This window comes from Pelophylax lessonae (assembly GCF_965119305.1).
Source record: "Pelophylax lessonae genome assembly, chromosome: 5".
Lineage (NCBI taxonomy): Eukaryota > Metazoa > Chordata > Amphibia > Anura > Ranidae > Pelophylax > Pelophylax lessonae.
Window position 1 is genome coordinate 561,589,546 of NC_138772.1, and position 14,178 is coordinate 561,603,723.

General features: G+C 52.4%; 1 protein-coding gene across 1 annotated transcript in view; it reads left to right on the forward strand.

Annotated features, from left to right (window-relative positions):
- Positions 1 to 2,329: 2,329 nt before the first annotated feature.
- NOS3 (nitric oxide synthase 3) overlaps positions 2,330 to 14,178 on the forward strand; it is a gene marked incomplete at its 3' end in the record, with an annotated part of 183,459 nt that continues 171,610 nt past the window's right edge. Inside the window, exon 1 of the mRNA XM_082259052.1 lies at positions 2,330 to 2,542. Within this exon, the coding sequence (XP_082115178.1) occupies positions 2,418 to 2,542 (125 nt within the window). The 5' untranslated portion in view covers positions 2,330 to 2,417. The remainder of the gene's footprint in view (positions 2,543 to 14,178) is intronic.

Below are 14,178 nucleotides of genomic sequence, written 5' to 3' on the forward strand. Positions count from 1 at the left end.
CTCATCCCTGAACCCTGCACTCTGTATGTAGTGCATCCCTGAACCCTGCACTCTGTATGTAGTGCATTCCTGAACCCTGCACTCTGTATGTAGTGCATTCCTGAACCCTGCACTCTGTATGTAGTGCATTCCTGAACGCTGCACTCTGTATGTAGCGCATTCCTGAACCCTGCACTCTGTATGTAGCTCATCCCTGAACCCTGCACTCTGTATGTAGTGCATCCCTGAACCCTGCACTCTGTATGTAGTGCATTCCTGAACCCTGCACTCTGTATGTAGCGCATTCCTGAACGCTGCACTCTGTATGTAGTGCATTCCTGAACCCTGCACTCTGTATGTAGCGCATTCCTGAACCCTGCACTCTGTATGTAGTGCATCCCTGAACCCTGCACTCTGTATGTAGTGCATTCCTGAACCCTGCACTCTGCATGTATTGCATTCCTGAACCCTGCACTCTGTATGTAGCTCATCCCTGAACCCTGCACTCTGTATGTAGCGCATTCCTGCACCCTGCACTCTGTATGTAGCGCATCCCTGCACCCTGCACTCTGTACGTAGCACATTCCTGCACCCTGCACTCTGTATGTAGCGCATTCCTGAACGCTGCACTCTGTATGTAGCGCATTCCTGAACGCTGCACTCTGTACGTAGCGCATTCCTGCACCCTGCACTCTGTATGTAGCACATTCCTGCACCCTGCACTCTGTATGTAGCGCATCCCTGCACCCTGCACTCTGTACGTAGCACATTCCTGCACCCTGCACTCTGTATGTAGTGCATTCCTGAACGCTGCACTCTGTATGTAGCGCATTCCTGAACGCTGTACTCTGTACGTAGCACATTCCTGCACCCTGCACTCTGTATGTAGTGCATTCCTGAACCCTGCACTCTGTATGTAGCGCATTCCTGAACCCTGCACTCTGTATGTAGCTCATCCCTGAACCCTGCACTCTGTATGTAGTGCATTCCTGAACCCTGCACTCTGTATGTAGTGCATTCCTGAACCCTGCACTCTGTATGTAGTGCATTCCTGAACCCTGCACTCTGTATGTAGTGCATTCCTGAACGCTGCACTCTGTACGTAGCACATTCCTGCACCCTGCACTCTGTATGTAGCGCATCCCTGCACCCTGCACTCTGTACGTAGCACATTCCTGCACCCTGCACTCTGTATGTAGTGCATTCCTGAACGCTGCACTCTGTATGTAGCGCATTCCTGAACGCTGCACTCTGTACGTAGCGCATTCCTGCACCCTGCACTCTGTATGTAGCACATTCCTGCACCCTGCACTCTGTATGTAGTGCATTCCTGAACGCTGCACTCTGTATGTAGCGCATTCCTGAACGCTGCACTCTGTATGTAGCGCATCCCTGCACCCTGCACTCTGTACGTAGCACATTCCTGCACCCTGCACTCTGTATGTAGTGCATTCCTGAACGCTGCACTCTGTATGTAGCGCATTCCTGAACGCTGCACTCTGTACGTAGCACATTCCTGCACCCTGCACTCTGTATGTAGCGCATCCCTGCACCCTGCACTCTGTACGTAGCACATTCCTGCACCCTGCACTCTGTATGTAGTGCATTCCTGAACGCTGCACTCTGTATGTAGCGCATTCCTGAACGCTGCACTCTGTACGTAGCGCATTCCTGCACCCTGCACTCTGTATGTAGCACATTCCTGCACCCTGCACTCTGTATGTAGCGCATTCCTGCACCCTGCACTCTGTATGTAGCACATCCCTGCACCCTGCACTCTGTACGTAGCACATTCCTGCACCCTGCACTCTGTATGTAGTGCATTCCTGCACCCTGCACTCTGTATGTAGCGCATCCCTGCACCCTGCACTCTGTACATAGCTCATCCCTGAACCCTGCACTCTGTATGTAGCGCATTCCTGAACGCTGCACTCTGTATGTAGCGCATCCCTGCACCCTGTACATAGCTCATCCCTGAACCTTGCACTCCAGCACCCCAGATACAACGGGCCCTTTGAAAGCAGCTATACTGTTTATGTGGCCCACAATGATATTAGAGTTTGACACCCCTGCTGTAGAACGCGCGCTATCATGGTGTGACGCCTTCATTGTATGCAGATGATATTTTCTGAGCCCGGAGTTCAGCCTTAGAAATCCATTTACAAACCCGGCTCTATAAATAATAAGTAGAAGTCTGTGACTGGCGGGCCTGCGAAGGGTTAAAGCGGACGGTTGTCCGGTGGCGTGTTGTAATAGAGGAAATGGCACAACCCTGAGATTACACCAGGTACCCCCCCTCCCCCTCCCTCGGAGGGCAGGACGCACGGTGACGGGGGGCTCCCAGTTTTGGGAAGGACTCCTCCTTAGTATTGTTATTTGGGGGGGAAAAGGAAAAGCGGTTTCCTGTGGCTGACTTGTGCTGAGCTCGGCGCTGAGATATGGGGACCTCCGCCAGCCGCTTCAAGGACCTGACCTCCCCCTTCACCATAAACTTCTGCTGCAAGGAGCGGGACCCCGAGGAGAAGGAGCTGGAGGAGTCGCTGACCGTGACCGAGAAGCCCAGGTGAGCGCACCTGTCCCCTTACCAGCCAATCAGGATAGCCGGTGACGGCTCTGTGCGTCTCCTCCTGGACATTCTCCGGGATCATCTGCCCAATGTTGGCATTTCAATTTTTTATTTTTTTTTGGTGGATGTTGAGAAGTTTTCTTGGCAGGTTCCTTGATCTCCAATGTAATGCTCCTTGGAGTCTCACTCCTCATGCTGCATTATCTATGGTATGAGATCAATGAGGGATTTGAGATCTCGCACATCCAGCTTCTGCCCAAACTCTGCCTGAGTGGCGAGTCGAGATTCTCAGCAAGGGCTTATCAGTTGTCGTTGGTTTGGAGGAAGATTTGTGGATTAGTAGAATGGGGTTCCTTCCCACAATTTCCTTCATTTTGCAACATGAGGTATAAAACGGGCGCTGGGCGTCATTCTGCGCAATGTGAAAAACGATTCCTCAGATTGGACTGGAGATGGCGGCGGGGCAGGTTGATCACCGAGTCACCAATCTCCTTTTCTCCTCCAGATGTGTGAAGGAGAGTGGATCGCAGCGCTGAGCAAACGCCACCAGGGGTGGGCAGTAGAGACGACCGCCTTGGGCGCTTCGGCAGGATGGGGCACAAAAAAGGGGCAAGGGCTGCAAACTATGCAGCTGAGGGAGTTTACAGCCTGTGGGGGGCGCACTTTGACTTTTTCACCTTGGGTGCTGAAGAACCTTATCCCGGCACTGATGGGTTTCTCCCTTGCTCGGTCCAATGCGGGGTGAAGCGCCTCGATCTTCTGAAAATCAATGACCCTTGATGAGAGTGGGGGGGGGGGGGGTTGTCCTTGTAGTCCACACAGAGATCAGGGACAGAGCCGAGATTCCGTCTGTCTGTTTCTCTATAGGGGGGGATTTACTAAAACAGGTGCACACAGAATCTGCTTCTAACTTCAGCTTGTTCAATGAAGCTTTGATAATAAAACCTGGAATCTGATTGGCTGCCATGCAGAGCTGCACCAGATTCTGTGTGCTCCTGTTTTAGTAAATCTCCCCCTTACTGTCTGTCTGTCCATCTGTCTGTCTGCGTGTCTTTGTCTCTCTGTACGTTTATTCCTGTATCTGCCTGACTTTCCATCGGACTGTCTATGTATTTCCATGTCTGCCCATTAGACTGTCTGTCCATCAGACCGTGTGTCTGTCCATCGGACCATGTGTCTGTCCATCGGTCTGTCTATCGGACCGCATGTCAGTCCATCGGTCTGTCTATCGGACCGCATGTCAGTCCATCAGTCTGTCCATCGGACCGTGTGTCTGTCCATCGGTCTGTCCATCGGACCGTGTGTCTGTCCATCGGTCTGTCCATCGGACCGTGTGTCTGTCCATCGGTCTGTCCATCGGACCGTGTGTCTGTCCATCGGTCTGTCCATCGGACCGTGTGTCTGTCCATCAGTCTGTCCATCGGACCGTGTGTCTGTCCATTGGTCTGTCCATCGGACCGTGTGTCTGTCCATCGGTCTGTCCATCGGACCGTGTGTCTGTCCATCAGTCTGTCCATCGGACCGTGTGTCTGTCCATTGGTCTGTCCATCGGACCGTGTGTCTGTCCATCGGACCATGTGCCTGTCCATCGGTCTGTCCATCGGACCGTGTGTCTGTACATCAGTCTGTCCAACGGACTGTGTGTCTGTCCATCGGACTGTGTGTCTGTCCATCGGTTTCTCCATCGGACCGCATGTCTGTCCATCGGACCGTATGTCTGTCCATCGGACCATGTGTCTGTCCATCGGTCTGTCCATCAGTCTGTCCATCGGACCGTGTGTCTGTCCATCAGTCTGTCCATCGGACCGTGTGTCTGTCCATCGGTCTGTCCATCGGACCGTATGTCTGTCCATCGGTCTGTCCATCGGACTGTGTGTCTGTCCATCGGTCTGTCCATCAGTCTGTCCATCGGACCGTGTGTCTGTCCATCAGTCTGTCCATCGGACCGTGTGTCTGTCCATCGGTCTGTCCATCGGACTGTGTCTGTCCATCGGTCTGTCCATCGGACCGCGTGTCTGTCCATCAGTCTGTCCATCGGACCGTGTGTCTGTCCATCGGTCTGTCCATCGGACCGTGTGTCTGTCCATCGGTCTGTCCATCGGACCGTATGTCTGTCCATCGGTCTGTCCATTGGACCGTGTGTCTGCCCATCGGACCGTGTGTCTGTCCATCGGACCTTGCGTCTGTCTATCGGTCCATTGGTCTTTGTGCATCTGTCCCTCGTTCTATGTATGTCTGTATGTCTGTCAGATTAGCCCCCTTAAACTACTTTCAGCCCCCCCCCATCTATGTGTCTATCCGTCATCAGTCTATGAGCCCGGTGTTCCATCTCTCTATGTATGGCCCCAGAGGGAACCCACAATTCCATCTCTGTTTGAGACCCCCCCCCCCCCCCCCCCCAGGGAGCCAGGTGTTCCATTTCTCTCTGGCTGATCGGATGTAGCTCCTGATGCAGCTGTTGGGGTTTTTTGAGCCAGCAGATCCGTATCTTCCTGTGTGTGGTCTTCATTGTATTTATGAATATGTTTGATGAAATGTTGGCGTGATTCTAGAAACGTGTCTCGGGATCGCTGAGGGATTTTGGGATGGATTCAGATTGCCATGTAACCCTGCTTTCTTCATTGTATCCGGCCAGACAATGATTGGCATCGTTCCCTGCCAGCCACAGGGCAGAGAATATCGGTGCCAGCTTCTCCGTCTATAACCTATTAACCCTTTCTGTATGCTGGAGAGCTCACACCTGAGAAATCTCTCTAGTAGCTCAATAGCACCCCCCTATGGTGGCCCTAAACAGCCCCCATCTTCACCTGAGAATCAGAGCAGCTCCTTGGTGTCCCAGCCAAGAAAAGAGGATCTGCCCTAAAGAGAAAACCGACCTTAAAGTGTAAGAACGGCCCAAACTAGGATGGAGAAGGGAAGGGTTTCCTGCTGATAAACAGAGCAGCGCCTGTCCAGTGTGGCCCTCCAGAAAAGTATCAAGCCTCAGAGACCAATAAGACAACCGAATTGCCCGTTTAGTGTCAGGAGACCCACAAAAGGCAAATTACAACCTCACTTCTGAAAACTCTACAGTCTGTAACCCTGTGAGGTTCCAAACCCATCAAGGGGTGACCACGGGTGTCAGAGTACAAAAAGGACCAATCAGATCAGCCGCAACGATTGCAAACGCACAATCTGATCCAGATGATCAAAACCTTGACTGGACCCCAAATAGTGGAGAGGGTCGTGATGGACTTGTATCTTTGGTCTCTGCTGGTGGACCTGCAGCAGTGGATGTGCAGTACGGAGTACCGCCCTCCCCCAGTACCAATCATCCCCATTGGACAGAGATGGAGAGAGAGTTGGGAGCACTGGTTGCGTAGGGAGCACTGATTGCGTGGGGAGCGTTGACTGTGTGGGGAGCACTGATTGCTGCGCTCGCGTGAGTTTGGACATACAGTACACATCATTTAATATTATTAATGATTACCTTTCCATCAGCAGCCATTCTGATCTTCTACAACTTCCTTAAAATTCTGACTTTTCCCTCCAGCCAACAGGAATCACACTTTTTTTTGTGAAATAAATTTTCCCAGAATTTCCATCTTTCAGAGCTGTGTGCTGAAAAATCTCCCCTTAGGCTTGAATTCCTAATGAAAACTAACATTGTACTTCCTGTGGCTAGGCTATCCTGATACTGGTGTTCTACTTGGGCCTAGGCACGCCCGATATCAGTGTGCTCCCTGGGCCTAGGCACTCCAGAGATTGGTGCACTCCCAAGATCGGTGCCCTTCCTGGGCCTAGGCATGCCCGAGATCGGTGCGCTCCCTGGGCCTAGGCACGCCCGCGATTGGTGCGCTCTCTGGGCCTAGGCATGCCCGAGATCGGTTCGCTCCCTGGGCCTAGGCAGCATGCCCGAGATCAGTGCACTCCCTGGGCCTAGGCACGCCCGAGATCGGTGCGCTCCCTGGGCTTAGGCATGCCTGAGATCGGTGCGCTCCCTGGGCCTAGGCAGCACGCCGGAGATCAGGGCGCTCCCTGGACCTAGGCACGCCCGAGATCGGTGCGCTCCCTGGGCTTAGGCATGCCCAAGATCGGTGTGCTCCCTGGGCCTAGGCACGCCCGAGATCGGTGCGCTCCCTGGGCTTAGGCATGCCCAAGATCGGTGCGCTCCCTGGGCCTAGGCAGCACGCCGGAGATCAGTGCGCTCCCTGGGCCTAGGCACGCCCGAGATCGGTGCGCTCCCTGGGCCTAGGCACGCCCGAGATCGGTGCGCTCCCTGGGTCTAGGCACACCCGAGATCGGTGCGCTCCCTGGGTCTAGGCACGCCTGAGATCGGTGCACTCCCTGGGCCTAGGCACTCCCGAGATGGGTGCTCTTACTGGGCTTAGGCACGCCCAAGATTGGTGAGCTCCCTGGGCCTAGGCACTCCCGAGATCGGTGTGCTCCCTGGGCCAAGGCACTCCCGAGATCGGTGCGCTCCCTGGGCCTAGGCACGCCCGAGATCGGTGCGCTCCCTGGGTCTAGGCACACCCGAGATCGGTGCGCTCCCTGGGTCTAGGCACGCCTGAGATCGGTGCACTCCCTGGGCCTAGGCACTCCCGAGATGGGTGCTCTTACTGGGCTTAGGCACGCCCAAGATTGGTGCGCTCCCTGGGCCTAGGCACTCCCGAGATCGGTGTGCTCCCTGGGCCTAGGCACTCCCGAGATCGGTGCGCTCCCTGGGCCTAGGCACGCCCGAGATCGGTGCGCTCCCTGGGTCTAGGCACACCCGAGATCGGTGCGCTCCCTGGGTCTAGGCACGCCTGAGATCGGTGCACTCCCTGGGCCTAGGCACTCCCGAGATGGGTGCTCTTACTGGGCTTAGGCACGCCCAAGATTGGTGCGCTCCCTGGGCCTAGGCACTCCCGAGATCGGTGCGCTCCCTGGGCCTAGGCACTCCCGAGATCGGTGCGCTCCCTGGGCCTAGGCACTCCCGAGATCGGTGCGCTCCCTGGGCCTAGGCACTCCCGAGATCGCTGCGCTCCCTGGGCCTAGGCACGCCCGCGATTGGTGCGCTCTCTGGGCCTAGGCACGCCCGAGATCGGTGCGCTCCCTGGGTCTAGGCACGCCCAAGATCGGTGCGCTCCCTGGGCCTAGGCACTGTTCCTCCCACTGACGAGGCGCTGTCCCCCCCCCCCTTCCCCCACAATAATAAAAATAAGGGCACTCCCAAGATCGGTGCGCTCCCTGGGTCTAGGCACTGTTCCCCCCCCTGACACCAATGATGAGGCGTTGTCTCCCCCCCCCCCCCCCCACAATAATAAAAATCAGGGCACTCCCGAGATTGGTACACTCCCAAGATCGGTGCGCTCCCTGGGTCTGGGCACGCCCGAGATCGGTGCTCTCCGTGGGCCTAGGCACTGTTCCTCCCACTGACACCAATGATGAGGCGCTGCCCCCCCCCCCCCCCATAATAATAAATGTAGCGATGTTTCATTTACTCCCACTGACCACAGTCAAGTGAAGGACAATAAACTGGCCCTTTGTTTGGAAAGTTTGGAGATCCAGGATCTATGACAATGTTGCTAAAAGTCTCTTTACATTTGATCCGGGGTTTGGTGATGTCACTGCTGTGCTGATCACTGATCTCCTTGCTGGAGAGGAAGCCGTACCTGAGGAGCCGAAATGCAAGGATCTCCCTGCTTCTGCTGGATCTGTGCTTCCTCCATTCATCAGATCACCCGTCCTGACCTAAGGAATCAAAGCCTCGCCTTTGCCAAGATGGCTGCCTCCACACACAGTGACACCGTACAGAACTAAAGAAGGTAAGTCAGTAATGGGGAGAATCTCAGCTGTGGGGAGATCACTGGTAGTACTGGTGACCGACTGGTCCTTTGTCCTTGGCTTGCCTAGTACAGGTCCTCTTTAATACTTTGAGTCACTGACCTTGAATGGGGCTTCACTTGCTGCATGCTTGTATTGAGCCAGGTGAGTAGAACTTTCAGGAGTAGGGGAGCCCTGGCAGATTCTTTGTATGCCCCCCCCGTAGGTTTCCTTTGATCCCATATACAGGAGATGTGCAGTGCCTGTTCCTTGTTGTGTATTTTATTTTATTTTTTTCTGTTTTTATCTCAGGAATCATTTTTTCACTTCGTTATTCTTCTTTGGATTTATAAATTGTGGGTTTTGCTTCCGCTTTGTCCCATATGGAAGAAAAATGTATTTCCAATATATTTAGGGGAAAATATTTTGAAATATATTGAATATGGCCAAAATTGTAGCATTGCAAATATATTTGGGAAAAATTAAAAATGTTTTTTTTTAAATATATTTTTAATATATTTTTCTTCCATGTGGGGTGTCTGAGATTCGATAATCATCATCGGCCCGAGAACGTTTCTTCATATAGTTTATATGCAGAATTGTAGCGGATTAGGAGGTTACATTCGTGAAAATGTTACAATCTGCTCTGTTGTAATTGTCGGTTTATGGGGCCACCAGCGGAAAAACAAACCCAGGGACATCTGAGGATCCCCCCCCCCGTGCCCCCGGGGTAGAAGATCCCCTCCAGAATTTGCAGCAGCTGTTGTGTGAGGATCGGGGGATTATGGACACGTTGGGTGAATGTCTCCTTAGAGAAAGACGTTCGGAAGATCATACGGTCTCCCCAACAATGTCCAACCTCCATTCCAGAACTGTCATGGGGGGGGGGGGGAGGCTGTGTTGATGGAGGCCTGGCAGGGCTGTGCTAGGAATGACGCACTGGATATAGCTCAGGACACATCCTCCTCTAATGTCCCCAGATCAGGTGTCCCCTCACTCACAGTTTGGCATAGCCTGCTAAAAAAAGGTCAGAGACAGCCAGGACACGGGGACAGAGGACACAGTGGAGGCTGACCACACAGAGGAGGCTGGAGCAGTGAGAATGAGGGATCAGGATGGGGGGAGGGGAGGGTCACTGTGCTGGGCTTCAGGGGTCAGTACCAGGCCCAGGTGACCCCTATTACCTGAGAGGGGATGATATACCTACAAATCTAATATGCTGGAGCCTGCGGGGATAGAAAACCGGTTACTGGATGCTGAGGATATAATGGGGGTACCTGGACTGTGTACATTGTATATTAGAGGAGAGGAGGGCGGTGTATATGAATATTAGAAGAGCGGAGGATGGTAGCCATTGTATATTTGGAGGAGGACGGTGTATATAGGAGGACGTTGTATGTTGGAGGAGAGGAGGACGGTGGCCATTGTATGTTGGAGGAGAGGAGGACGGTGGCCATTGTATGTTGGAGGAGAGGAGGACGGTGGCCATTGTATGTTGGAGGAGAGGAGGACGGTGGCCATTGTATATTGGAGGAGAGGAGGACGGTGGCCATTGTATATTGGAGGAGAGGAGGACGGTGGCCATTGTATATTGGAGGAGAGGAGGACGGTGGCCATTGTATGTTGGAGGAGAGGAGGACGGTGGCCATTGTATATTGGAGGAGAGGAGGACGGTGGCCATTGTATGTTGGAGGACACTGTATATCAGAAGAGAGGAGGACGATGGCCATTGTATATTGGGGAACGGTGTATGTTGGAGGAGAGGAGGGCGGTGGCCGTTGTATGTTGGGGGAGAGGAGGGCGGTGGACGATGTATGTTGGGGGAGAGGAGGATGGTGGCCATTTTATATTGGAGGACGGTGTATGTTGGAGGACGGTGTATACTAGAGGAGAGGAGGACTGTGGCCGTTTTTTGTTGAAGGAGAGGAGGACGGTGGCCTTTGTATGTTGGAGGATGGTGTATATAAGAAGACAGGACGACGATGGCCATTGTATATTGGGGAATGGTGTATATTGGAGGAGAGGAGGACAGTGGCCATTGTATATTAAGGAGGAGGACGGTGTATATAGGGGGACGTTGTATGTTAAAGGAGAGGAGGATGGTGCCCATTGTATGTTTGGAGGAGAGGAGGACGGTGGCCGTTGTATGTTGGAGGAGAGGAGGATGGTGGCCTTTGTATGTTGGAGGAGAGGAGGACGGTGGCCGTTGTATGTTGGAGGAGAGGAGGACGGTGGCCGTTGTATGTTGGAGGAGAGGAGGACGGTGGCCGTTGTATGTTGGAGGAGAGGAGGACGGTGGCCGTTGTATGTTGGAGGAGAGGAGGACGGTGGCCGTTGTATGTTGGAGGAGAGGAGGACAGTGGCCTTTGTATGTTGGAGGAGAGGAGGACAGTGGCCTTTGTATGTTGGAGGGTGGTGTATATAAGAAGAGAGGAGGACGATTGTATATTGGGGAACGGTGTATGATGTCGGAGGAGAGGAGGACGATGACCGTTGTGTGTTGGAGGAGAGGACGACGCTGTATATTGTAAATTGGAGGAGAGGAGGACAGTGTATGATGTATGTTGGAGTACGGTGAATTTTGGAGGAAAGGAGGACGGTGGCCACTATTAGAGGAGAGGAGGAGGGTATATATTGGAGGACGGGGTGTATATTGGAGGACGGGGTGTATATTGGAGGATGGGGTGTATATTGGAGGAGGGTGTATATTGGAGGAGGGTGTATATTGGAGGAGGATGTATATTGGAGGACGGGGTGTATATTGGAGGATGGGGTGTATATTGGAGGACGGGGTGTATATCGGAGGAGGGTGTATATTGGTGGACGGTGTACATTGGAGGACGGGGTGTATATTGGAGGAGGGTGTATATTGGAGGACGGTGTATATTGGAGGATGGGGTGTATATTGGAGGACGGGGTGTATATTGGAGGATGGGGTGTATATCGGAGCACGGTGTATATTGGAGGACGGTGTATATTGGAGGAGGGTGTATATTGGAGGAGGGTGTATATTGGAGGAAGGGGTGTATATTGGAGGACGGGGTGTATATTGGAGGACGGTGTATATTGGAGGATGGTGTATATTGGAGGACGGTGTATATTGGAGGAGGGTGTATATTGGAGGAGGGTGTATATTGGAGGAGGGTGTATATTGGGGGACGGGGTGTATATTGGAGGATGGGGTGTATATTGGAGGATGGGGTGTATATTGGAGGACGGTGTATATCGGAGGACGGTGTATATTGGAGGAGGGTGTATATCGGAGGAGGGTGTATATTGGGGGATGGGGTGTATATTGGAGGAGGGTGTATATTGGAGGAGGCTGTATATTGGAGGAGGGTGTATATTGGAGGAGGGTGTATATCGGAGGAGGGTGTATATTGGGGGACGGTGTATATTGGAGAGCGGTGTGTATATTGGAGGAGGGTGTATATTGGAGGATGGGGTGTATATTGGAGGAGGGTGTATATTGGAGGAGGCTGTATATTGGAGGAGGGTGTATATCGGAGGATGGTGTATATTGGGGGACGGTGTATATTGGAGGAGGGTGTATATTGGAGGAGGGTGTATATTGGAAGAGGGTGTATATTGGAGGATGGGGTGTATATTGGGGGACGGTGTATATTGGAGGATGGGGTGTATATTGGGGGACGGTGTATATTGGAGGACGGGGTGTATATTGGAGGAGGGTGTATATTGGAGGACGGGGTGTATATTGGAGGACGGGGTGTATATTGGAGGACGGTGTATATTGGAGGAGGGTGTATATTGGAGGACAGGGTGTATATTGGAGGACAGGGTGTATATTGGAGGAGGGTGTATATTGGAGGACGGGGTGTATATTGGAGGAGGGTGTATATTGGAGGATGGGGTGTATATTGGAGGATGGGGTGTATATTGGAGGACGGTGTATATTGGAGGACGGTGTATTTTGGAGGAGGGTGTATATTGAAGGACGGTGTATATTGGAGAAGGGTGTATATCGGAGGACGGTGTATACTGGGGGACGGTGTATATTGGAGGAGGGTGTATATTGGAGAAGGGTGTATATCGGAGGACGGTGTATACTGGGGGACGGTGTATATTGGAGGATGGGGTGTATATCGGAGGAGGGTGTATATTGGAGGAGGGTGTATATTGGAGGAGGGTGTATATTGGAGGAGGGTGTATATTGGAGGACGGGGTGTATATTGGAGGACGGTGTATATTGGAGGAGGGTGTATATTAAAGGAGGGTGTATATTGGAGGACGGTGTATATTGGAGGACGGGGTGTATATTGGAGGACGGTGTATATCGGAGGAGGGTGTATATTGGAGGAGGGTGTATATTGGAGGAGGGTGTATATTGGAGGACGGTGTATATTGCAGGACGGGGTGTATATTGGAGGACGGTGTATATTGGAGGACGGGGTGTATATTGGAGGAGGGTGTATATTGGAGGAGGGTGTATATTGGAGGAGGGTGTATATTGGGGGACCGTGTATATTGGAGGAGGGTGTATATTGGAGGACTGGGTGTATATCGGAGGATGGTGTATATCGGAGTAGGGTGTATATTGGAGGAGGGTGTATATTGGAGGACGGTGTATATTGCAGGACGGGGTGTATATTGGAGGACGGTGTATATTGGAGGACGGGGTGTATATTGGAGGAGGGTGTATATTGGAGGACGGTGTATATTGGAGGAGGGTGTATATTGGAGGAGGGTGTATATTGGAGGACGGTGTATATTGGAGGAGGGTGTATATTGGAGGACGGTGTATATTGGAGGAGGGTGTATATCGGAGGAGGGTGTATATTGGAGGAGGGTGTATATTGGAGGAGGGTGTATATTGGAGGACGGGGTGTATATTGGAGGACGGGGTGTATATTGGAGGACGGTGTATATTGGAGGACGGGGTGTATATTAGAGGAGGGTGTATATTGGAGGAGGGTGTATATTGGAGGAGGGTGTATATTGGGGTACCGTGTATATTGGAGGAGGGTGTATATTGGAGGACTGGGTGTATATTGGAGGAGGGTGTATATTGGAGGACGGTGTATATTGGAGGAGGGTGTATATTGGAGGATGCTGTATATTGGAGGACGGGGTGTATATTGGAGGAGGGTGTATATTGGAGGATGGTGTATATTGGAGGAGGGTGTATATTGGAGGACAGGGTGTATATTGGAGGACAGGGTGTATATTGGAGGAGGGTGTATATTGGAGGACGGGGTGTATATTGGAGGAGGGTGTATATTGGAGGATGGGGTGTATATTGGAGGATGGGGTGTATATTGGAGGACGGTGTATATTGGAGGACGGTGTATTTTGGAGGAGGGTGTATATTGAAGGACGGTGTATATTGGAGAAGGGTGTATATCGGAGGACGGTGTATACTGGGGGACGGTGTATATTGGAGGAGGGTGTATATTGGAGAAGGGTGTATATCGGAGGACGGTGTATACTGGGGGACGGTGTATATTGGAGGATGGGGTGTATATTGGAGGATGGGGTGTATATCGGAGGAGGGTGTATATTGGAGGAGGGTGTATATTGGAGGAGGGTGTATATTGGAGGAGGGTGTATATTGGAGGACGGGGTGTATATTGGAGGACGGTGTATATTGGAGGACGGGGTGTATATTGGAGGACGGTGTATATCGGAGGAGGGTGTATATTGGAGGAGGGTGTATATTGGAGGAGGGTGTATATTGGAGGAGGGTGTATATCGGAGGAGGGTGTATATTGGAGGAGGGTGTATATTGGAGGAGGGTGTATATTGGAGGAGGGTGTATATTGGGGGACCGTGTATATTGGAGGAGGGTGTATATTGGAGGACTGGGTGTATATCGGAGGATGGTGTATATC